General features: G+C 35.6%; 1 protein-coding gene across 1 annotated transcript in view; it reads right to left on the bottom strand.

The window, feature by feature from the left end:
• pcxb (pyruvate carboxylase b) overlaps positions 1-27490 on the bottom strand; it is a 224751-nt gene that overhangs the window by 94852 nt on the left and 102409 nt on the right. The window contains exon 10 of the mRNA XM_053495657.1: positions 25973-26155. Coding sequence (XP_053351632.1) covers positions 25973-26155 — 183 coding nt within the window. The remainder of the gene's footprint in view (positions 1-25972; positions 26156-27490) is intronic.

The following is a 27490-nucleotide window of genomic DNA, read 5'->3' on the forward strand; positions in this document are numbered from 1 at the left end:
TATCGAGTGAAAAATGGCCCTTCTCTCTAACACACACTCTCACACACATACACAGGCTCTCAGACGTAATCATCTACAGAGTGACAGAGTGAGACAGAGTGAGACAGAGAGAGCAACGGACTGACAAGCTGAAAACAAGGACACGAGCATCTGGGAGACTGCTGATGTGAGCGACAGAGACATGGCAAAGTGCAAGAGAAATAGAGAGAGCGAAGGGATAAAGGGATAGAAACAGAGCAGTGGATCTGTAGTGGCTGCACAAAGGCTATTTTTAGGATAGAAATACTTTGCCGGAAATGTATTGCATTGCCAATAAACCATATTTAAGTATGCTTAAATATGATGAGTAAAACTTGGACAAGGTGAATGATTGTATGTGTCAGTGTTTGTGTGTGTGTGTGGGTGTGTGTGTGTGTGTGTGTCTGTTTGGGATGGGAGCATTCATACATTCTATAGCAGGCTTTTTAGTAATAATTAAAAGGCCATAGTTGAAGTTATTGACAGCTTTAGACATGAAAGTCAAGGCTCACACACTTTCCAACACAAACCTGAATCTCTTAACAGTCCTGGAGCAAAGCCACGTCTCGCTCTGCTGTAAACTGCGGGAATAGATCCTCAGTGAGGAGATCGATGCAGTTTTTCTGGGTTGTTACTTATTTTCTTTCCTAAGCTAAGGTAGTGTTGTACTGATATTATGACTTACAAACCAACATGAGTGAACCAAGTGATGTCTTGAAATTAAGGCTGCTAACTTGGCCTCATAAATTTTATAGCAATTTACTAGTGATGATTAGCTAACACATGAATTAGCTTGGTTTTTACAACTGGTATTTTATATGATCTCCAACATCACAACAAACATCAGAAAGAGCTAGTAGTGCGGGGTTTTAAATGTTGACTACAGTTTCCAGTTGACTTTTAGTTGGTACATCACTTTGTTTAAAATGATAAACGGTGTCAGCTAGCTAGCAAATATTGGCTCAGTCAGTCAGTCATACTTTAACAGCAATAAAAACAAACCTCACACAATATGCACAAATTATATAACTACAATTTTGCATTTTACACATCAATCTATTGAGATAGCAGTGAATGCGCCTTGAATCTTAATTGACACTTTAGGTAATAACTTTCACTGTGAATGCTACCTGCATGAAGAAGGATGCATTGTCTAACCAGCCATATACTACACTTACACCTTCTCTGCATATGCATAAATAAGTAACTTCCACAGAAATATACTATATATATATATATATATATATATATATATATATATATATATATATATATATATAATTTTTGACCCACTGAGAAAAGTCAATCAAAATTCTGCAACTTTCAGTTCAAAAAGCGCTTCAAAATCACACACTAAGAGAAAATGGTTTTCACTCATATATAATGCATATTGAACATTTTGCATTCGATTAATTAGGGGTTTATCTGGCAATTATTGCATCCAGCGAACTGTTTAATAGGATTAAAATTTCATTAGGATTGCTTCGGTCAGTTTACTGTGTAATGCATTAAGGTTTCTATGTACACTTTTTCTGTAATCCATCTCAGCCGTCAGTCAGATTATAATGTCTTTAGCCTCAGTTTGTTGTTCAGTTATTCATCTTAAAGCTTACTGAGTACCATTTTTTTATTCTTTTTATTATTCAGTAGCCTTAGTAATGCTATTAATACTAATGAAAGCAAAAAATGTGAATCTGAATCAATGTCTGGTCCTGGGCGATTAGAGCATTCACACAAACCACAACAAACCAACACACATATATTCCATCTCTTTCTCTTTCTCTCTTTTTGCCTCTTAAAGACACACACAGATAATGGCCATGACCTGTGTAGTAACTGGTATGTAATTTGATCCTGGTGCTTTATTAAGATTTAAGCTAGCTCAACCATCAATATGACCTTCTCGTAATGACTGTGTGTATCTGTCTGTGTGTGTGTGTGTGTGTGTGTGTGTGTGTGAGTGAGAGAGAGAGAGAGAGAGAGAGAGATAAAAGGAATAAAAAGAGAAGTTACAGGGTTGGACAGACAGAAAGGAAGGGTAAGAGAGTTGAAAAAAAGTGATAGTGTCTTTGGTGTAATAGTAGGGTGACTGCTCAAACACAAAGAAGTAAAGTACATATTTGGCCTTCCTCCAGTTTGCCTGCAGCGAAATCCTAGCCTAATATACGCAATTAAAAAAGAAAAACATGCAAAGAAGTAGGAAAAACATCAGCTAATTTCATAGCATTAACTCCAACTTCTCGTATATCTATATAATTCTATGTGGTATTCTTCCACTTTGTGGCTGTTCTATACAGCACAGCATGGCTAGAACAAAATCTGTCAATAAAGCCTTGGCAGCTCTACTCTTCACCTTCTGTTCCCCTCTGTCTCCAGTCAGAAGAGCTTTGAAGCCTCTGCCAGGACTCTGCTGCTGCTGAGACCACATCAACACCACTTTTCCACATCAGTACAGTGTTCAGTTATGTTGGCAAATAATACCAAGCTAGGTGCCAGGAACGATGCCTACATGGAGAGCCACTTGCTATCTGGATGAGTCCAGTTAAGCATACATGAAGAGTTTCATTCCAAAACAAACAGGCTCTTAATATTAAATATTTGTAAGAATTTACACGGCTTAATCCGTTCAGCACCATAGTCAGGGTTTTATCCTGTTCAGTTACTGTCTGTGTTTTACAAGTTTTACATCTACTTTCTGTGTTCCTGTGGATTTGCACTGGGTTTCCTGCATGTTTAATGGCTCAAAAACATGCTGATTTGTGGCCTGGTTTGCTAAATTGCCTATGGGTGTGAATGAGTGTGTGACTGTGTCCTGTGATGGACTGGCATCCCATCTGGGGTGTATTCCCGCCTTGTGCACAGTGATTGCAGGCTAGGCTGGATCGACCATGACCCTGATCAGTGTAAAGCACTTAATGCAGATGAATGACTAAATGAATAAAAGTTAAGAAGCTGAGGTTAGAAACCTTCCGTTACTCATTAAATTATGTAAGATATTTAGCATGATTTTAAGTTATACATGTTAAGTTATACTTTAAACTGCCAGAGATTTTGGTAGGTAAAGATCAACATACTTTACTTTATACTTTATACTTTGCATACTTCAATGTAGCTACTATATAATCCAATATAATTACAGAGTACTAAGAATATCTCAAATCAAATGAGATATAAATGATAAGAAATTTGATATTATAAAGACCAATATTGTGTTTGTTAGAAAAAAACAATAATACAAAACAAAAAAAAACATTATTACCAGTCATGAATATTGTACTATATTTACAGTATATATATATATATATATATATATATATATATATATTTATATATATATATATATAAACACTTACAGTGTAGGAATGCTATTAGCTCCCTAGAATTCACATACAAGCTGAGGTTTTTAAAAGAAAACAGCCCTCGAAAAACAAAAGGACAAAAAAAGGAAAATAAACATAATAACAAGTTACTGAAGCCTGTTGAGCCTGTCATTGTGATGAGAAACAGAAAAACATCCAAATCGCTCCACTCAAAGAAAAAAAAAGGCATAAATGGGATGCGTCATTCTGGTGTCTGCATGACACTAGCTATTTGGCACTGTTAGATGTCAGTCTATAGTTGGGAGCTGAGTCATGTGAACATAGTGTTGACAGATGATTTTTCTTTTTGATGTGTTTGATTAAAAAATAATCCGATAAAATTAAAATCGAATAAAAAAGATATATTTACATAACAACAGTCAAAGTGAAATCTGGGAATGCATGCTTGTGGTGCATGCACTGTCTAAAGAAGTCAAAGAATCTACTCTATAAACAAGCATTATTTTACTTACACAAATAACAAGTAGAGCATGTCAAACCAGAGTGCTTGTTAGCATTTACAAGATCCTCGTGTCAGTCATTTTAGACACACTACACCCCTTATTCACTCTACCCCATCTGTTTGTTCAGAAATAGCAAGTGCCCAGAACAGCCAGATAATTCTCCTGTAAAAACAACAAGAAATGTAGTGAAGCCAGAATAAACACTGGCTGTGTTCTGTCATGATTGGGTCATTTTTACTGGTGAAGGAAGGAAGCTGTGGCAGAATTAGAAATGTTGCTTAAGGGCAGGAGCTAATGCTGCCAGATCAAAAATAAATAAATAAATAAATAAAGTAATGAACAGTTAAGGAAAAAAAAATCTCATTAATGATTGTAAAAGTATCAGTATGAGATAAATCAACATGTGTATAGTGTTATAAATATTGAAAGGTAAAGTGTACTTATGAAAGTGATCACATGACAGTCCATGGTATTGTTACTTATAGTAGAACCACTGTTGTTTTAAAATGTGTAGAAGGATGAAAAAAGATTGCAAATTAGTCTTGGCAAATTTAGATAACTCTTGACTGATACACATTTGAACTTTTGATAAAACACTAATAACATAGGTAACAAGCTATTTAGCCATTTTCAACAGCATGATCTTATATGATATAACATACTGTATGATGTTATTTTAAACAATGGCAAGTAAGAGAGGGGAAAATGTGGTCAATGCATCATCATTTATATGTTAAGCGCATCATTATTTTTTTAAAAGGATTTAATGGGTGACTTGAATGTACACTGAATGCTCAAAAAAAAAAATGCTATTCCATAGGGGTGAAATTATTGGGCTGAATCAAGCAACAACTACAAGAAAACAACTATAGGAGATAAAGGAAATTTGACAACTAATCTAAATAAGTAGATCTACTGTATTGAACAAAAAGGAGATTTGAAATTGCTTGAACTGGAAAATCAAAACCTGGAAGGACAGAGATAAAGTGTCAACTTTGTGTAAAGGATGTGGATTGACAAAAAAAAAAAACATGAATGGAGATCACTTGATTAAGTTCCAGGTCAAAAAAACATTGTTTAATAGTAAAATTAGAGCATTAATGAGAACTCAAGGGATCGAACAGCTGTGTTGCCATAACAAACCACTTGTTTGTTTAAGCCTAATCTGAAAAAAAAAAAAAGCTTAATTTTGCTATGAAGCAAAAGATTGGAGAAAGGACATGTTTTTTTGATGAGTTTAGATTGACCCTATTCCTAAGCGATGGGCAAGCATCAGGGTAAGAACGGAAGCACATTTAGCAATGCACACATCATGCCAACTGTACAAACATTATGAGAGGCAGTGTTATAATCTGAGGCTGCTTCAGTTGGCTCAGTCTAGACTATATTATGTGGGAGTAAAATGAAGTCAGCTGACGACCTGAATGTTCTAAATGACCAAGAGATCAAATAAATTTTTCATTCCCTGGCACAGAAATATCCCAGTACTCAAATTATGAAAGATCATGCTCGGGGAACATAGGAAATCATTTTTACACATAAAATGAACAACACATTGTGAATCAAAGTTAAAGTTACTACATGAAATCTTACATAGTACAACGTTTTTGGCCAGGCAGTGTCTATTAGCTGACGATGTGCACAACACTATGTAATATAGCTCTATATATCCTCCTATTAACCTAATCAAGCTAGGCCATGCAGGCTTCTCTTTTTTAACATCAGTAGAATCTGGACATTTATGTCAATAAATACCATTTGGGTGCTTTTTTAAATTTATTTTGATATTGGACAACTACAACTCACTTCTGCCAGGTCTACCTATTTATGTTATCCAGTCTCTTCATCCAATCCAAAATAATAGTTCATAATTGTTTTCCAAGTTTCAATTGTAATCCAATTGCTGCCTTCATTGCACTGGCATCCTGAAGCTGCCTACATCAAATTTAAAACACTGATGCTTTCCAGCAAAGCCAAAAATGGACCAGCCCACATCTACCTAAAGGCACTCTGTACCACGCACCTTTCAAGTGTAGCACTGCTCAAACTGACCCACCATCCCTCATGGTACAAAGAAGACATGTATTATGATGTCTCTGTACTGGCACTAAGTGGAATAAAATTCCCCTGGCTGATTCACTGTCTATCCTTAAATGAAGACTGTTGCCCCACCTTTTCACCAAGCACTTAAAATAAAGCTCAACATGTACGTTTCTCTGTACCATCTCATATAAACTCCTTTAGGGCCTTTAGGTTGCCACCATTGTTGGAATCTGTGGTATTTGTTCTGAGATGAAAATATTGTGGGTTTGACAAAGGCTACACAGCACTTCTGTAATTCACAGTGTATAGGGAAGTTTTCAAATGTAAATGCTTAGAATGTACCAGGTAAAAGGTTTATGGACGTTCATTTGATGGTGTTCATTTTACCCTTAGATCAAGACACCTAGCATTTACATGCATAAAGTATGGGGTATACATTTCACCAGAATCAACAATCAATGAAACTTTTTTCCGATCCTTCCAACTGGCCAAACCTACTATTTATTTTAGAGTTGAATACATGCATATTTTGTTATTGTGGTCCACCATGAGATGAGCAAACACCATGCTTATGATGATGTGTAAAATTATCTTTTCTTTACCGATCCACTGCCTCTGAAACGAACTTTTTCATTTGCAGCAGATTTGAAGTTGGTCTTGGAGTTAGTTAATGCAGGCAGTTTTTTTCTGGTTGCTTGTGATGGCGATTGCTCAATAGTTCAGAACTGAATTTCCCACAAACAGATTTGTCTCTAATAACAAAAGTGGACTTCATATTAATTTGCACACCTTTTCCAAAAATACTTAACTTTTAGCCTTATACCACACAGTATGACTACAAACCAATCCCTGCAATATCTTTCCACTCTTGCCCTTGGTTTGCTCATCAGGGACAAACTTATAATTATAAGTTATACATAGTTTCTCACATTTCTCAAACTTATTTCCATTACTTTTTTTTATTGTAAAAGAAAAACTGCTTTGTGGCAATGGCCATTGATAAAAAGCACTATATAAATAAAATTAAATTTTATTAATTTGATGGTGTTCATTTGCAGCCTATGAAGATCAAAAGAGCATTTTTTAATTTATTATTATTATTATTATTATTATTTTTTTTTTAAAGTAAACATGTATTAAGTATTTTAGACCTCAGAAAGGCAAGAATAAGCAATCACAACACATACATCATAAAAAAAGCATGGCTCATACATTCCAACATTTTATGATACTGGAGGGTTGAACTGCATTTGGTTCTCCCTCATATTGGGAGCAAATACTAGTGTGCTCCAACATACTCCAACAAATACTAGTGTGCTCTCTTATGTAATAACAAGAACTGGGTACTGTATGTCCATTGCTAGTCCTGATATGTACACATTGACTCCCACTACACATCTTCCAACCAGACAGTGATTGCTCCTGAGGGGACTGGAGTTTCATGCACTGAATAGAGAATAATCCTGTGTGTTCAAATTTGCACTGTCCAATATTAAAATGTACTATTAAAATTTTTACCTCTTGAAAAATGTTTATTTATTTATTTATACTCTGTGTAATACTGGGTCTAGTCAGAGCAGTTGAATTTTGTATATTTTTGTGATTAAAAAGTTCTTACATATAATAATTTTATAATGTTATTTCTATTCTACTCAGGTCTTATGTGTTTGTGTTTAATATTTATTTCCCCCCCTGTGCCTCTCTGCGTGAAATCTTTTAGGAGTATTCTTTAGCCTTATTACTGTCATTCTGTTTATTTATTTATTTATTTTTCTTTTGGTTTCCTGTTGTAATAATTTCTGGGTTTGACCTCTGACTATGTGGATTTACAAATCTGGATATGCTTACATTAACCCTATCTGTCTGTGTTATGACCCTAGTAATGGACATTCAACTGCCTCTGGCTCAAACAAATATTCTAGCTAAAAACACAAAAAGACATTTTATATTTATTTAATTGTTATATAACAAATATGGAAATCAGATTCAAACAAAATAAGAGCACACTCAATGTCTATTGAAACAAACAAGCGTGACTAAAATTACTATCATTGAAAAACATATTTATTTGGAAACACTGACTATACAACATTGTTCAGAAGTGTTACTCTGCTTATACTCTAAGTGACCATGCAACCTGCACAGACCATGCAACGTGCACAGGTATGCTAAATAGTCTATGAATATGGCATGGTTGCTCAGATACCGCTGAATAGATTTCTCTGTATACCAACATATCTCAACAGAATACCATAGGAGCCAGCTGCCAAAGTGTTTCACTGTCTCAGAGTGCTTAATTAGCACAGATAATACCGTGCAGTGGTGGCGGTTACAGAGCACATCTGTTGTTCTACCTAACTCCAGACTGCCATGCTGGCTCCAAACACCAACTGGACAATTAACATTGGATTCACTGTCAGCATGGTAACAGGTAATGCCGCTCAACTATGCTGGATAATCAGTGCCGTTTGAGTGATATGCCAATTTGTTTGCATGCTGGTACTTATATCATGATTATGTGATGAGGTACAATTTCAGTCATAAGCAGAACATCCTTATTTTATACTTTATATAACTTATTCTACAACAAATAGCTCTGACTGAGTAATGTAATTAGATAGAGCATAACAGCACTGTGACATTTAAATATACAGTATGTATCACTCCACTTGTCAGGTAGTCCAACAATAGTTAATTACACAAACAGTTGAACACCATCATAGGTGAAAGTAGGCCATTCAAAACCAGTTTCAGAAGAAAAGCAAGAAACTAATAACATTATGACATTATCTTAAACAACACTTTGTCTTAGTAATTGCTTCTGAACTGTTCGTGTTCTTCATGGCTAATGTGAACTACAAAGTTAACTTGCTTCTTAAATATTGCTGAATCCCAACCCCCTTTCTAAACCCCTGATTGAGGGCATTACTTGGTGCAACAAGAGACTATACACCCTACATGGCACACTAGATTTCCATTTTACACTTTTTGGAATACAACCTAGAAACCCCAGTAATTAGCTGATAGTCTAAAGTGGAACAAACAGAAAAATAAAGAGAAAGTGATGAGATTTATAGGACTGTCCACCACTTGACTGACCTTTTGGCTACAGTACATAGTATGAATTTAAAACTACTTTCTTCCCCATTATTTACACTAACAATGCGTCACAGTGGCTTAGTGGTTAGCATTTCACCTCCAGGGTCCAGGTTCGATTCCCGCCTTAGTAAGTGAGTGAGTAAATAATAACTGTCGGTTGCTAACTGTCGGTCAACAGCTCCATCAGTCAAGGAAGGATATATGTTGGTGGAGCCAGATAAATCAACAAACATTTCATAATCTGTTGATAATAAATTGTGTTTGATGAGCTGTTGTATGAAAGCAATATCACACTCAAGGTCATGCTATTGTACTGAAAATGAATATATATATATATATATATATATAGGCATTTGGCAGACGCTGTTATCCAGAGCGACTTACAATTTTATCTCATGACACATCTGAGCAGTTGAGGGTTAAGGGCCTTGCTCAAGGGCCCAACAGTGGCAACTTGGTGGTTGTGGGGTTTGAACCTGGGATCTTCCGAACCGTACATACCAACATATCCGTGATATCTTTGGGTCTTGTGCTTAAGACCGCATCACATCTGTGCTGATGTTCAGTACAAAATTCCCTTTTGTGTGATATTACATATAGCTCAATTAAATATGCTAACTGGGTTTCTAAATCTGACTCGTAATCCCACTGATGTTTACTATTGCGCTAATGACAAGGTGGTAACATTATTCCTTACTTAATATTAGCCTAAAATACAGCAGTTGTCATGACCACAATATATCTAATCTTATTAAAACAGTAACTTAAATTAATGTGTAAATAAGTCATTAAAAAACTGAATTTAATGCTTAGAACTGCACTAAGAGTGAGAGGCTTTTTTAATATCTTCCCCCTAGAGCCTTTGCTAAGAAAATCACCTGGGACCAATAATGTAATATTAAAGCCTGCCAACGTTTTGGTATGTTTTGAGCTTTGGAAATGGTTAAATGTAATTACTATCTGAAATCCACAATGTAAACAAGCTATTAGCCTTTTCAGTGACATTCGCTTGTTTTTTATCATTGAGTTGTCAATGCCAAGAAATAACATTATAACTAACCAGATGCAGGTTAATTTATGAAGCCATTAAATTCATTATTCTCTCATTAACCCATATGATACAGTCTACAGAGACACAGCTGGTATAGAAATATTGTTACAGGAGTTTTATATAACATATATCAGACAGTTTACATGAATCGTTTGGTGGAAGAGCAGTTGAAGTAAAAGGAAATATTATCAACCAAAATCAAACATTTCTTTCTACCTAAATTTCTATGAAAGTTAATTTATCCTCATAACTGCTCTGTGCCCCAAGCAATCCGGAACAATTTTAACTTAATTCAGAAGCCCCCTTAGGATTTCAAATGGCTTCCATGGCAGAGGACATCTGGCAAATGCTGTAACTAAGACAGTGTAAACCTCTAGTCTCTAAATGATCTCCTGTTGACTGTCCCATCTTATAAAGCCCTGGGCATCTGGATAGATAACTACTTATCTTTTAACACACATGAACAAGAAAGTCTTTATTCCAAAATAAATATGAGATTTTTTGAGAAATTCACATTGAATTACTTAAAGACTCATTCTGGTGTTTATGATTTGTATTGCTGCATAGTAGTTTTAATATAATTGCTAATATTTCCTGGATCCTCCAGCTAAAACCAGGAGCAAATAATGATAAACAAGGAATTGTCACAATTAAAATTTTTTTGTGATTTAAAGTTTTCACCATCATGACTGCTTTGTCTGGTTTCTGTTGCACTTCTCATTGGAATAACAAGTTGGATTTTATATTGGATTTTGTGGTATAACATAATTAATGTATGATATTTATTTATTCAGCTTCAGTAAGTGTTTTATCCTGCTCAGGGTTGTGGTGAATCAAGATCCTGTCTGAGTAACACTGCTAATCAGGTGGCCCCCATACACACATTCCAGGGACATAAAGGGTCATTTTAGACTAGCCAATCAGGCTACTGGTAATCTAGAAGTGGAGAAACCAGAGGAAGTCCATGTGGACATGGGGAGAATGTGGAAAACCCCTAACAGAGTTTAACCCATGATCATGCTTTACCTGTGCACCCTGGAGCTGTGAGGAGCCAACACTGTCTACTCCACCACTGACCTACCTGCTTATCTGATATTATTTAAACGATATTATTATCTATTATTTATTTTAGTACAGCCCTCATAAAATATTCTCTCTAGTTAACACAAGTAAAAATTGAGAGCTCCCTAAGATGTTCCTCTGTCTTCACCTTTGCTGTATACATTTAGTCCAAATCCTCTCACATTTTTACACTTAAACGAACTATGGCTCGCCCCGGCAATGCTACATATAGTTTGAGTTCCCCCCACCTTGCATTTATCTGTTGTCTGACTTTGTTGCCATGTTTGCTGGGCTCCATCAGTCCAGCCAAGTACTTGGCCTGTTCAGCTGTCAGCTCTCCTGCTGCACTAACCCCCTCACCGGGGACAGTAGCTAGTGCTAATGCAGGAAATCTACTGCTTACCACAGTTGAGTTGCCTGGCATGCATGCTAATCAGCAAACAACACGGTGGAGAGCAAAGTGCAGAACGCTGCAGCAATTTTAACAGTGGTATCCACTGGAGCTAGAAACTACAGTGTGTGTGTATGTGCGCATGTGCGTATGTGTGTATATGTGTGTGTGTGTGTGTGTGTGTACATGTGTGTGTGCATGCGCATGTGTGTGTGCGTAAGAGAGATCTACCTGAACCCTGGTAAAACAACGAATGAAATTTGTTACTCAGTCAAAGAACATGACTTTGTGTGTGTGTGTGTGTGTGTGTGTGTGTTTGGGTTGGACATGAAAAAGCCCTTTTACATATTTAATCAGAATCATCCGCTTAACAACAAACACATTCGACATGCCTGTCTCCTGTTAATGGCTTGTTTATGCTGGCTTTCAGCAATTTGGGCCACAACTGCATAATTTGCTGGTGGTAATAATGGCATACAGTTTGATAGAGAGGCACTTAGCAGTCTCGTCAGGATAAATAAATAAAAGGACATAAATAGAACTGGGAGGGATGTCTGAAGAGTTTGTTTCATTTGGTGACAATAAAATTTGGTAAATGTAGAAAGAGCTTCAATCAATGTGAGTTAAAGAAATGGACAAATGAATCACTGAGTAGATGGAGAAGGAAAATGGAGGGGTACATAAAAGGGGTGAAATAAAAGTGAATCAAAGAGTACCCAGAGGTAGATAAAAAAAGTTTTCATAAAAAAGTTATTGTAAAAACTCTATCTATCTATCTATCTATCTATCTATCTATCTATCTATCTATCTATCTATCTATCTATCTATCTAATCAGTCTATCTATCAGTCTGTCTGTCTGGCTAAAGAAGTAAACAGCAATATAAAAATAAATATAATTTGATACTGTAATCTCCACACAACATCTGTTGCCCGTTCTTACTCATAAGTGAGAAAAAATGTACCCTCCAATCAGGGTACAGCATGTGCTTTATTCGGGCTGGTTTGTCTCATCTGTTGGTTGTACTGTACCTTTTACGTAGCAAAAACACAGAACGTTCCCATTACTGGAACAGTGCAACCACGTACAGTACTAAACATCTGGGAAAAAAATTTCCACAGAACGTCCCGACTCTTACTTGGTGTTCCAACACCCTGGTCTTTTTTGAAGGATTTATGAAAGAAAAAGAAGAAGAAGAAGAAGAAATAGATGTTCATTTTCAAATGCTTTCTCTGCATTCCTCATTCCCTTATGATTTCTTCTTAGAAAAACTAACCTAACCTCATGTTAGCTTGCAGCAGTGAAATCTTTTGTTTGCGTGTGTTTTAAATCGATTCCTCATTACCATAATTATGTTGTATGCCTCGCCAGATAGTTATCTAAGTACTTGGTAACTTTTAAGCAGCAAACCATTACAACATCACAACTCAATACAAGTTTTATCTATTTCCATTCATTAGCTAGCTGTTTCACTTTAGTTTGTAGTGTTTAAACCTTATCAGCTAAACACTACCTTATCGTGAAAAAATAATCATTCCATGTTAACACTTAGACTTAAAATAAAAAAGACTAAATAACATCTATTGGACTGTAATTGATGATGCTAAAACAGTTAGCAGGTGGACTGGAGTACTAATTTAACTAAATGTAAGGTTTTGAACATTCCCAAAGCTCTATCTCTTACATCTCTCTTTGTTCTATGTCCATAAAACAACTCCCTTTTTGGCTTCCTCATTCCTTATATGGGAATACTTTCTCTAGCCTGTGTCCTGATTAATATTCATGCAATTTCCTATGGCTCATTTTGACCCTTTTGCCTAAATGGGAATAAGAGACTGATATCCTTTAGTTAAGATGCTTGGCATTTTTCCTTTTTTTCTAGAAAAAGGATGGCTGTCATGTGCAGAGATGTTAAGTTCAAAATAAATCCTAATATGAACGATTGCCTGTTGCACTCAGTTTTGCCTAATAGAAATGTCTCACCTGCAGGTTGATTGTTCATAATAAGGCTTTTCAGTTGAATCCATTTCAAGAGTGACCATGGGAGTGATTTTTAATTAATACATTAAGCTTATACATTTATAACCTGTAACTGAATATGAAATAGGTGGCATTTTAATAAAAAGTGTTGATTTTCCCTATGTATGGGAAATTTTGGGACACCCTGTAGTTCCAATTAAGTGCTGCATTCATGGCAATTAACAAGTGTGTCAACAAAAGCAATCAATTCAATCAGCCATAGCGAAATGGAAGCAAAAACAATCAACACTGCTGCAGCTGCAGCCTCTTTTGCTTTCTCTGGCCTCACAGAAGTAAATAAAAATGCAGAGCATCGATTCACTGCAACAAAAATGGAGGACAGAAAGGGGAAAACAGAGGATGTAAAGAAAGTTTCAGAGAAAGTGTTTTTAATACATCACACATATTTAGGTATTATATGTGCATCTTTCATGCATTATTTGCAGCTTTTCAAATTGCTGGCACAGAAAATATTATTATGCACATATATCATTTTGAGATAATTCCGTCACTGGACTGGTGCCAATCGTTTCTAATATTTAATTTAATAGAAACAACTTCCCGATTTACAGTACCTTACAACTGTGTCTCTCTGATCTCATGTTTAAAATTAATTTTGAAAATAACAATTGGAATTTATTTACATAGACATCAAAGAGGAGAGAAAAAAAAAACATCAGTGGCAGAGGTCCAAAAAGCAGCAGTGCAAAATAAAGCAGTGGAAAGCTATGGATGCGCAGAGACTCCCAAATGAGTCTTACAGAAAGCTAACCACTGAATGAACTCAATCACGTGAGCATGGTGGTAGAGTGCTCTGTAAATACAGAAGAGTAAGCCTAATGCACGTGATCTATGATTTCTAAGTGGCTTTTAAGAAACAGTAGTAGAAGACGATGTTAAATGACCACAGACAATAATGATTTCTGACTATCAGAGGCACATGCAGCTAATTACATAATATGCACATCACACATTTTTATAGTGGTCTAATATACAGTATGGACATACAGTAGTATTGCATAAGGCACCCTGTGAAAAGTCTTATCCTGCAGTCTGTTCGTTGTGTCCTGCCTTTAAGGCATGTGCATGGGTGAATGAGTTTCTAATTACATGCTGTCTACACCTTCATGGCTGTTCCCCCATTTTCTCCACAGCTTGGTTTTTCCAATCGTTAGGCAGCTCTACTACTATCACACTTTATCTTCCAGCATAGGGAGGGTGGAGCTAGCACATGCGTCAGGCTAGAATGAGACATGTGAAGTTTTTAAACATCACAGGGCAGTGCAACACTAACCGAGGAAACTGCTATTTGCCCTCTTCTGCATGCATGCATTTACAGAGCCTTGCAATTAGCTAGTGTCCTTGTACTGTAAGTGACAGGGAGAATATGCCATCATTCCTATTCTAAGAGCACAGCAAATTTTCCCCTCAGTTGTAAAAATGATTTTTTTTGCAGCAGCAGCAGCAACCTTAATGATACACTCTAAAAAACGCTGGGTTGTTTTTTCTACCCAAGCGCTGGGTTGCCTCTGTTGGGTCATTTTTCTGGGTTATTTACAGAGAGTTGGGTAGTTTTTGTGTAACCCAGCTGCTGGGTTGAAGTTTGCTTGGCTCCTCCCCCAAAGTTCACCGGTGGATTCAGCGGCTGTCAGTCAGAGCTTCGTGTCGCTCTTCAGCTCCCACACCGCTGATGACGGTTCATTTAAGGGAAAATGACGTTAAATACAAGGTCTGTATTCACATGTTCACTCGCCTAAGTCACATATGACTGAAAAATTATTACTATATATAACATTTATTACTGTTACCGTGTTAAGGTTACACTTAAACTTTCAGGCTGGTCTGAGGTAAGTTAATTTAGCTGACAATAGCTGCTATAGTTAGCCACAGAACCCCACCTGTGTGTGAAGGAAACGGATAAGATGTCTGAGCTTTTTATCTTTCTCTGTAGAATGTTTGCAGGGTGACGAAACTGTTAACTGTAGTATTAGCATGACGCTAGCATTTAGTTAGGTTGCTAGCGTTAGCAACCACATTAACATTAGAACTTTATTTATCTCACTGCTTGAGACAATAAAATGCTGGTGTGTTACAAAACACTGACCCTATCACAAATATACACACCCGCTAACCCTCCCGTTTTTCACTAACTAGTAATTTACTCCGCGGTCAAAAGTCACCCGCGTTTCTCCCGAGTTATAACAATATTTTACACCTTTCCCCTTTTGGCAAGTAGTGTGCAAATATGACTGCTGCATGTAAGATAACCAGGTAGCCCTCTTTAACCAAAGTTGCTTGTGACTCAATTAACTATCAGTCAGCTGTACAGATAACTACTAGATGGAAGTATTAATATTTGGGTGATTGTAATGTGCCAGTATGACCCCAGCTATGACAATGCATCTCCTCGGTAATTATCTTAAAATCAACGCAGACCACAAGACCAACTAGTCTGATAAAGCTCATATATATATATATATATATATGAGCTATATATATATATATATATATATATATGAGCTTTATCCCAAAAGCCATGCTTATTTTGCTTATTTTATTTTTGGTAGTAGCTGTCTCCATGTTTTTGTTTCAGGTTACCTATACCCTAGCTTTGTAATTTTTTTATTTAGTATAAATCCTATTACACATTAAATTGATAGTCTTATTCAGTTTAATCTTTGTTATTCAACAAATTTTTAACTTTCTTTCATTTCTTTCTAAGGTTGGCACCAACATGTTGGAATACCTCCAGCAGGCTGAAGTGTCAAGGCCGTACCCCCACATCCTGACGTTGGGAGAGTCAGGCATTCGTCATTCTGGTGGGACAGGCTCTGGAGCAATGCACACTACTTGGGGCGGTTGATGTGTGCTTCAAGGCATTTTATATTTTTGACATTAACTATTTAAAGTAGTGTGCACCTGTATAGGACTTTTTGTAATGTTGCTATGAAATAGCAAGGCCTACTTGAAAAGTCATAGACAGTGTTTGTATGTTAAAACGGAACCAGGGCTGGATAGTTTTGTTCTGCAGAAAAGATATCTAATGTCACAAAGAGATTCTGCTCTGTAGAAGCTGCCTCAGCCTATTTGTGTTATTACTCCATTCTGCCCTTGTGAGTAATAGTATAGTAATGATGTCGCTGTTGATTATCTGTTCTTGTGCTTTTAAAAAATAAACGTTTTTTCTATGAACATTTAATAGGATGTTGTTTATTGCATATATGTATGGTTTTTTAATAAACCAGTATATCAAAGTAATTTAACTGTTTAATAGACGTGGGTAGTTTTTTTTTTTTTTTACAGATTCACTGTAAAACATAATAATAACCTATTTAACCACTGTAAATAATAATAACCTATTTGTGATGTAGAATTAACTCAACATTTCAGTTAAAATGAACCTGGGTTTGGGTTATCTGGGTAGAACATTTAACCAATTCATGTGGTAGAATTAACCCAGCATTATAGTTAAATATGACCCAGCATTTGGGTTAAATATTTAACCCATTTTGCTGGGTTAAAAAAATAACCCATTTTGCTGGGTTAAATTAACCCAGCATTTAGTAAGTCCAATAGTTACCCAGCAGCTGGGTTAAAAACAACCCAGATTGGGTTGTTTTTAACCCAGCATTTTTTAGGGTGTAGTCACAAAGCACAAACAACACTTATTTTTATTATCAGAAAGCTTTAGCATATCATCAATTAGGCATTTTTCTTTGAGAAAAAACAAAATTGTTCTATATGTTTATGACCTTATATTGTGCAGCTGTGCTCAATTCTAGTGTAGTATAAATGTACACCTATACTAACTATTGGTAGAAATTCAGTACATCAATTCAGTACTCACTACCCAGTGGTACTCAAAATAAATAAATAAATAAATAAATACATACAGTACATACATACATACATTACAAGTTCAAATATATCCAAATACCAGTCCTAATAAATGTGTTTGGCTATTTAGGGTATGTGGATTTCCAGATACAGCTGTTAAATTATACAGGCAACAATGCCAAGTCTTAGCTAAAGTGCTATAAAGCCCATTCCATTAAGTAATGTGTCATCCAAACTGAAAGAAGACTCTTAGTTTGGTGGATGCTTGGGGATTATCACTTGGCTCAAATCCTAAAGCCAACTGTGGTGTTGGCAGTGGAGGAATAATGAATGAGGCTGGTTTTCAGGGTTTAGCTTCAGCCTTGTAGTATGACTCATGTTCAAACCAAATTGTGCAGGACGCAGTTTATATGAACAACAGAATACACTGGAATATATTGTTGGTATCATCATGGTATCCTATCTATAATTTTGTAACAATTTGAATGAAAGAAATCATCTGTCAGATATCAACTGACAGAACTACTGATTATTTAGGGTTTTATTTTAAACGACTAGAATAAAAAAAAAAAAATCCATGTTCTGTTTTGTTCTGTTATATTACAAGTTATATTATGTTAAATATTGCATTGCTACAATAAAATATCCCACTATTAGATAAAAATAAAAATCATGTTATTTAAAAAAATAATAATAATAATAATTTATGTTATTTATCCAAATATCACGTTACTGAGGTTAAATGTCTCATTATTATAGGAAATATCACAGGCAAAATAAATATGTTTTTAAAATCTTATATATGTGTGTGTATATATATATATACACACACACACAAGTGATGACTACACTGAATACAGAAGCGACCTCAGTGAACTCCATGATGGTGATAATTACACTACACTATTACTTTATGTGCAAGTTTATATATATATATATATATATATATATATATATATATATATATATATTCTTCCTACTGGATGAGGTGCCTCTACTAAAAATAATTGACCTATTGCCATTCAAAAACTCCCTTGATAACCTAAAAAGCATTTTGAGGTAAGTTAACTTTAAACTGATTTTAGAAGAACCACAACATCAATATTATTTAGAAGGTATTTAACTGCTAATGTGATAACCAGGCTAGATTTTTAACTACACCATGGTATGCTTTACTATAAAGGATCCAAATAATGTTCATAATCAAAAGTCTACCCACTACTTTTTACTTTTACTTCTGATACTTAAATACATTATAATCAGAACATTTCTTTTAAAACTTAAATAGTAGATATCATGTACTCAAGCAATATTCTAAAAGGTAGTTTAACTTCTTCCAAAGTCATTTTTCGTACTTTTACTCAAGTATCACTTTCAGGTATGTTACACAAGACTGATGGTTACAAATAACAGCATATTAAATATCTCCAGGCTGAGGATGCTGTTATGTAAAAAGCTAAAATCGAGTACACAGGAAGCAAAGTTGCAGTGTTTGGTACCATAGTGCCTCTCCTACCTTATTCTTGGTATCCTCTCCATACTGTACCTCGCCAAACAGGTAATTTACATTTATTTCTAATTCCATCATAAAGGACTTGACTGTGATTTTTTCACTTATTGGTGATGTCTGGTCATCATATTGAACGTCAGAGCTAAATAGTTCAATATTCATTTGAAACAATTATGACACTTCTAGGAAGATGGAGCTTCATGTTCATATTTTATGTCCAGTGTGTCACATCCTGCTATAACTTGCTTTTATTCAGATTAAGGGGCATAAAAAAATGGGTAAAAATCTCTTGTCTAGATGTGGAATTCATTCCCTGAATTATAATTTCTATTACTTTCATTGTTTCTTTAAAAGGAAATAGGGACTTGCCATGCCACAAATAGTTACACCGTTCAGCCCTTCATATATCATGTACAAAACCCATTATAATACCCATTATAAAACTCGTTATACTTGATATAAAAATATGAAGTAAAACAAATTACATCACTCTCTCTTGCTGGAATTCATATCCATTTTTATAAGGTTGATTTTTGTCAATAAATTTCTGAAGAAAGTACAAGTAGAATGCCACACACTGCTGTTTAATTTTAAGGAAATGGGATTTTAGACAGTTCATACTTTGTTTAAGGCAGTTTTACGACAGTAGTTTCTTGTTTCAGTGTGTCAATTCCCCTGTGAATAAAGTGAGACCCTTGCAGAAATGGTTTGTCGAGTGAAGTGGATGAACGTAGTGCATGAAACATCCTTTGGTAGCAATTGGAGTGCTCTTGGCAAGGCAGACCTAATCGCCCAACATCAGTGCTTGACCTCATAATGCTCTTGTGGGCGAATGCAATGAAATGCCCACAGCAATGTTCTGTCATGTACTGTAAAGAAGAATGCTTTATTATCCAGCTAGCCTGGCCAGACAGGCAGAAAGGAGACCAGCTGTGTGCCTTTATATGTGTGTTGACTCTGGTCTCTTTGTTTGATTTCCAGCTATCACACTAAGGTCATCCTTTTCAAAGTCTCACAATCTTGATTGCAGTGTCAACATCCATTATACTCCTCCAATAGCAGACACATCTCATTTTTTCGTTTGCTTGTCTGACAAAGCAATGGATACTGAATACTGGGATATTCAGCAACTCACCCACAGATGCCCAAGTACTGAGCTCAAAATGTGTCTGTCCACTCACACTCTCGGACACCTTTTTAGCGAAGTGTAAATTAGATTATAATTAGTCACTTCATATATCACTGTGTGACATATTGGTGCTTTCCGCACACAACCAGTCATTTGTGTAGGCTAAATATGGTGGCTTACTTTTGTGCTCTCTTAGTGACCGCTCATCAGGTTCAGCACCACTGGTCTGGACAGCACAAGCACAAGTAAGTGCATGCTAGAGAGCAAGGCACAGCTGGAGACACATCATCAGACACAGCTGTATTCACTCACTTCCAGCAGGAAGGGAGCTTGCTTGTCTCTTTTCATGTCCCACAGATTTAAAACCTGAAATCCAGGCTTGTAATGACTTCTTGCTGGAAGCAAGAACTTGGTATATTAATAAAGAAACAGGGGACTTTTATAGCGTTTTGGGCCTTGACAGAGCCTTTAAGATTTTGTTTGAGATTTAAAAAAAATCCATGTTATAGAGGTTCATTTATTTATTCATTTTATATTTTAGTAGAATCATCATTGGCTACAAACATCCAGATTTTCACTATTGTGGCGATGATCGCCAGTCAGAGCAGTGGAAAATGAAAGCCAATTAAATTAAGCCAGTTCAACAGTCAAATTTACAAGACTATGCTAAGGGAAGATCTGTTCTTTAGTTCATACATTTCATTTCGGTATCAAGTGTAGAGGTATGCACTGAAAAATGTTATTAAAATGGACATAATATATCAATATGTAAAAGCCTCACAACGCCAGAAACTTTTTTTGTGTATATATATTTTTATCCTATTCCTGTCATTCGCAAAATAAATTTCCCCTGCAATTATATTTTTTGTCTGTTGAAACTTAGTAAAACATACCTTTCATTCTTGTACTTTGCCAGAGTGAATTCCGTTATGACCAGCAAAAAAGTGTGGAAGAGTGCTTTTGCTGTGAGTTGCATACTGTATCACATTCCAACACAATTCAGCTGGTTTTTAGTCCCATTTTCTGATTTCCCGACTTGATCAGAGTCGTGTAAACATTGCATCCTTCACCCATCATCATGCCATAAGAAAGCTTCCATGATGTGATACATGCTTTTAGGTTCAAGATTACTTCAAAATGATTTCAGTTCAGTCAGCAGCTTTTAAAAATTGGTATATATTTAATAATGCGATATGATACAGGATATTATTTTGCATTTTTATTTGAGTTTTGTCTTAAAAGCACTGAAACTGGAAGTTAAATTTGTAAGCTGTAAATGGCTCTTAATTAAAATACAGTTTGGTGTATTCTTTGCTAAAACATTGTTTTTCTGTAACTAAAGAAAGAGCTGAATAAAAATTATAATGTATGTATTAATCTTACCAATATAACAACAGAATTTACATGAAATAAAACATTACATTTAAATTGAATCACAATTACAAATATGTAGGGTAGCTTACTTTTAAACTCCAGCAACTTTAAAGCCGTTTCACTGTTTTTTTGTTTTTTTGTTTTTTTTCCTAATTGTTGTTTAATGAAGGATGTGATGAAAAGACTTTTCTAAAACCCTGCTCCTGTAGCAGGAGCAGTAGCAATATCTAAGCTGGCCCTTAGACTGAAGTGTATCACCAACAGTGGTGTCAAAAGTATTCACATTCATTACTTGAGTAGAAGTATAGATACTAGGGTTTCAAAAGACTTCTTTAGAAGTTGAAGTAAAACTCAAGCTTTTTACTCAAGTAAAAGTGTAAAAGTACTGGTTTCAAAAACTACTTAAAGTATAAAAGTAAAAGTAACGTGAGAGGAAAAAAGCATTAAGGATAAAAGCTTAGGCTGTGCCACGGGCCTATATACTGCACTAACACATCATTAAAAAAAAAAGAAAAATGTGTTGTTGTTTTTTTGTTGTATTTTTTAACAGCCATAGTGATTTGGGATACTGTATATGGCAATTGAAAAGGAATGCATTTTAGTACAATGCAAATACATTAAAGAACCATATATGTGTACATGTTTTATGGAGAAGAAGATATGATAACTAGTTGCCTAAAAGTATTTTAATAGTGCAAAAAGTCAAACTTTAGAATAGGGCTGCATGATATATCGAAAAATTATTGTTATCGCGATATTGGTATACACAAAGAGTTGCGATAAATTCAATTTTATTTATGTGCCAAGCATTAGTGTGTTCAAATTTGACCAATCAGATGGGTCCTTACTATCTTTATACCCGCTTATATCTTTATACTTATATCGTTATACTTAATAGTATTTTTATTTTGTTTAATAGTATTTATTTTTATTAAAAAAATAAAAACAAAACAAGCATGCCAAAGGAAATATTTTGTTTAAAAGATGCTCTTGTTTTAAGACACTATTGATTGAGTGTATGGTTACATGTAAATAAAAAGTAATGTTTGAAAGTAATTCATATTGTGTTGGCAGGTCTATGGTAACAGCAAACCAGAAATCAGAATATCTGCTGAGGGTTTTAAGTCATTCATAGTGTTTTGAAGTCTAAATATTTGCAACTTCCTTGAAATATAGTTTCTTTTTAGCCTGAATTGGATTAAATTACATCAGATGAATATTTATTACCTGTTTACTCATGTTGATCATTACATATAAATGATTTTAAAAAAATAGGCAATAAGAATAATAAAAAATGCATTTCTCTGGGGAAATGTTATATCGCAAAAAATATCGTTATTGCAATATTCAACAACACTATTGCATATCGCATATTTTCCTAATATCATGCAGCCCTACTTCAGAGGCATGCCATCAGTAACCTTTACTGGAATGTAAATGTACATCCAAGCTTAGCTGCAGGAATCTGTGAGGGCAACATACAAGAAAATTAGTGTAGGGCAGGCTTAGTAACAATTACCCTTGTATGGATGTCTACAATAAACATTAATCCTGTCAGAATTAAGGATTAATCCAACATTAATCCATCTTCGTCTACTTATCACCACCTTATCAACCGAAAATGCTATTTTATTCAAACGTCCTTGCTGGAGTGTGTGACGTGTGCAGGCGCGATGGATCGTGTACCAACCAATAGGGTGTTGGAATGGTATGTTTATACTTCTCATAAAACCACAATCAAATTCCCTCCATCCGGATTTTTTGCTTGTTTGTTTTTTGAATGACAAGCTGGAATAAAACAGGAGTAACAAGGCTATTTTTAAAATGTAAGGAGTAGAAAATACAGATAATTGCGTGAAAATGTAAGGAGTAGAAGTAAAAAGTCGGCTGAAAAATAATTACTCCAGTACAGTATAGATACCCAAAATTTCTACTTAAGTAAGGTAACGAAGTATTTGTACTTCGTCACTTGATACCTCTGATCACCAATAAGACATTGGTGACCCCAGGATCGTTTCAATCACACCTCTGAAATCCAATTAAATTACAGACAAGTAGTTGCCATTTAAGAGGTGTGTCAACTATTTAAAAAAGTGCAGAGATATGCTGGAGCTACAGGGTGTTTAGAGGTCATGAGTCCTTCTGCTAGTTAGAGCAGAAGGATGGTCCTACTCCAAGGCACAAAAATAATTCCTAGCAGGGAGAAGAGCCAGTTTGATTCCCTGAAGAATGTGTGGGCATTGAAACCAGAACAATATTTCATGTCAAATTCTTATGACCTAAGGGGACCCTCAGAATGTGAAGTTTAGGTGCCTCTTGGTTACATGATTTTTATAAAGAATATACAGTAGATGAATAGCTGCTTGTACTTATACAGTGATCAACCATAACATAAATACCACATAACATTAACACTGATTATCAATTAAATACCCTTAAACTGGTGGGCACCCAAAGCTCATTTACGCCTGCAGGGACCAAAAGCCAGCCCTTTCAATCACACAAAAAAGTCAGTTATGGCTATAGTAGAAAGAACACCCAGTGCACCATAGCCCGCTGTGCATCCCAGCAAGCAAAGAGACCAATACCACCAACTCTGATCCAATATTCTCAAGATCTCAATTAAATCAAGCACCCATGGGATGCACTAGACAAACAAGTTTGATCCCATGATGCCCCACCCTACATCGCACAGCAGCCAAAACATCCGCTGCCAACATCCTGGTGCTAGACACCACAGCACACCCCAGAGGTCTTGTGGAGTCATACCACGAGGTGCCAAAGCTGCCCAGGTAGCGCAAGGGGAACCTATACAATACTTGGCATAATGTTTTATCCTGTAATGTCATGGCTGATCTGTTTACATCATTAGCTTAAAGTTACTGAGAATATTTAAAAATCAACCAAATAAAGTATAGGAACAAAACCAAAACCAGTGTAAACAGACCCTAAACCAGAACTGGTGTAACAGAGACATGGGACATAGATCATTCATTTTGTCATGTTTCAATGAGCTTGAAAAGAAATGAGCTTTACAAAACAATTATATCTTCCTCAAATATTGTTAGTTCCAGGTCTTTGTTAATACTTTATTCTGCAGGTTGGGCCTCTTTTTTAAGTGGTGTATCTGATATATTTGTAAACCCATGTCCCAATCTGTTAAATATGAATTAGGGGCCCACAACAATGGTATGGTGTTTTGCTAGCTCCAAAAACAAAACAAAAAAAAAACTGACACCTTAAGTGATCATCTCTAACCTCAGAGGATAATGCTTTATATTTAACTCTGGCTAATGACTCAGATCATTCCATTGCAGTAACTAAGACTAGACAGGAGAATGATCATGACTAGACAAGTCGATATCCAAATCCATTTGTGAATTCCCCCATTTTTGTTTACTGAAGACAAGTCTGAAGGCATAAAGCTCTTGCATCAAGAGAGAACTGAATTACAATGTTACAGACCTGACTGAGCATGAACAGATTATAGGTGTAAGCACTTAACTTGACAGTTTTAATTAAGCTTATCTGACATTTGTACAGCAGATTTCTAAAATGTTAAGTAACACATTTATCAACTGTGCAGCTTATTTCCTTATACTACAGAAAAAAAAGAAAGAAAAAAATCTAATTAAAGATGATATTCTGGAATGTACCTTTACAGTCCAATTTCAGATAACCTGAAAAGGACAAAAACAATAAGAATTTGTGTAACTAGCTAATTACCCAAGAACTGCATTCTACGGTCACCCACCCACACATATACATGGTAATTTTTCTATCGTTGTGGGAACCTTTCATTTAACTGATGATTAATGCTATATCTGGACTTTAACATACTAAACTACCTGTTTTTACACTTAAAACCGAGCCTTTTAACATGATTTGTTTATTGGTGACTGTTGCTATGGGCACTAACACCTCATGTCTCTTAGAGTTACTCTCTCCTAACAACCTTCTCTCTACTGTTTCATTTGCATGTAGACTATTTCAGCTACAGTGATCTTTAGATCTAGGAATTTCATGTATATCTTGATAGAACAAACCTAACTAGCATTCTGTATTACATGTGGTGTGATAACACACTGTAGCATCTATTGGACAAGAGGATGCACTGATATTGTTTAATTAGCTGTATCCCACCTTCTGTAATTAAAGTTGTTTCATGAGTAAGACTACAACAGGAAAATAATTTCACTTTGCATCTGACATCTTGTACCTCATGTATTCGGCATTTTGATTACAATGGATACTGACAAATGAGGTGATTAATGTTAAAAGGCCGAAATTATTTCCATTATGCTGCTGCAGTGTTTTTTTTTTATATTACAGAGAGTTAATTTTTCACCATCATAAATAAGCTGTAAAAAAAAAAAATTACAATAAGCAACAAATTGCTGTCACTGCTGTCTTTGCAACAACAATTAGTACGTGATCTTATGGACCAATGACATTACAACATTTGCAAAACTTCTGCACATGACACCATCGTGTGGAAACATCATAGTTTGTCCTGATTATGTACTGCATGTTAGTCAATTTGGGAGCAAAATTTATTACACTAAATCATTTATAAGGCACAACAGAAAGCCAGATGGCTGTTAGGGTGTAGCCTACCTTCACTCCACGGATGCGAAACTCTGTCAGGGCTCGGAGCATCTTACTCGCCGCAGTTGGCAGATCCTTCCCACTTGAGATGACTTTAACCAATAGGGAGTCGTAATGTGGTGATATAACTGCTCCCTGGAACGCAGATGCGCTGTCTAAGCGAATACCCATGCCCTCTGCACTCCGGAACACCTGGAAACATTTCGTTAGAGAAAAACTATGGTTAGTGATTTCAGCAACATTATAAAGTTTCATGTTTAAGAGGACATAATTTAAAGTAGTGCAAACATTAATATTAGTGGATGTGTGTGTGTGTGTGTGTGTGTGTGTGTGTGTGTGTGTGTGTGTATGTGTGTGTAGATGTATGCAGTATATGCATTATGCATGTACTGTACGTATATGTGCATATCAATTCTGCTTATGGATATATATATATATATATATATATATATATATATATATATATATATATATATATATATATATATATATATAAGCAGAATTAATATGCACATATACGTACAGTACATGCATAATGCGCATATATATATATATATATATATATATAATCATTATGTAAGAGTAACTCATTTATTTTTTAGTGGAATATCCTTGTCCTTGTGGAATTTTATACTCTATTTAACTGATTGACCAAATATTTTCTACTGCCAACTCAAAATTTTTTGTCTGGCAAGCAGCTGATTTTCTTTTGCAACTCTTATTTAATGAACTATATAAAAAAATCTAATTAATGAATATATATCAGTGTTATTACCAACAGTATTGCAGATAAAGGCATCAGTTAAGATTCAATCTTGTAATTCATATAAGATCATCAGAAGTATCAAATTTTGGGTAATTACAAGGTAAACTGGCGCTCATGTGATCCTCACAACTCTTCATCAGTCCATCATCTATCAGAGGACTCACACCTTAACTTTCCCCAATCACCACCCCTCTTTCCACAGTCATCTTTGAGTGAAAAACACACTCAACCCTGTCAGCACCCATCTAGCTGTCACTACCGCTCAGGTGAAGGGACAAAGCCAAAAAACTTGGAAAAGCTGCAGGACTGACACAATCATTCCCTGGGTGCTGAATATTTGCTCTAAGCAGCTGTGTGAGATCATTCAGCACCTCTTCCCCCAGAGCCTTCAACAAGAACATGTGCCAGCACTGTGGACAATATCCTGCCTGCTTCCTGTTCTGAAGAAGACAACTCCCTCATCCCTAAACAATTATATACAGTAGAAGTAGCTCTCACACATGACATGAAGATCCTGAGAAGACTAGTGATGTTCCATCATCTCAGGCCTAAGGGTAAATATTTTCTTGATCTCCTGCAGCATGTCTACCAGCCCCAATAAGAACACAATATACCCACTCCCATCTGGACTACAACACCACACTGGGAATCACTTGCTTTGATTTCTCAAGTGTGTTTCATACCATCCAACCCCTTCTCCTGCTGAGTGAGAAGATGACAAAAATGCAGAAGGACATGTCCATGAGCTCTGAATATATGTC

This window comes from Clarias gariepinus, chromosome 1, assembly GCF_024256425.1.
Source record: "Clarias gariepinus isolate MV-2021 ecotype Netherlands chromosome 1, CGAR_prim_01v2, whole genome shotgun sequence".
Taxonomy (NCBI): domain Eukaryota; kingdom Metazoa; phylum Chordata; class Actinopteri; order Siluriformes; family Clariidae; genus Clarias; species Clarias gariepinus.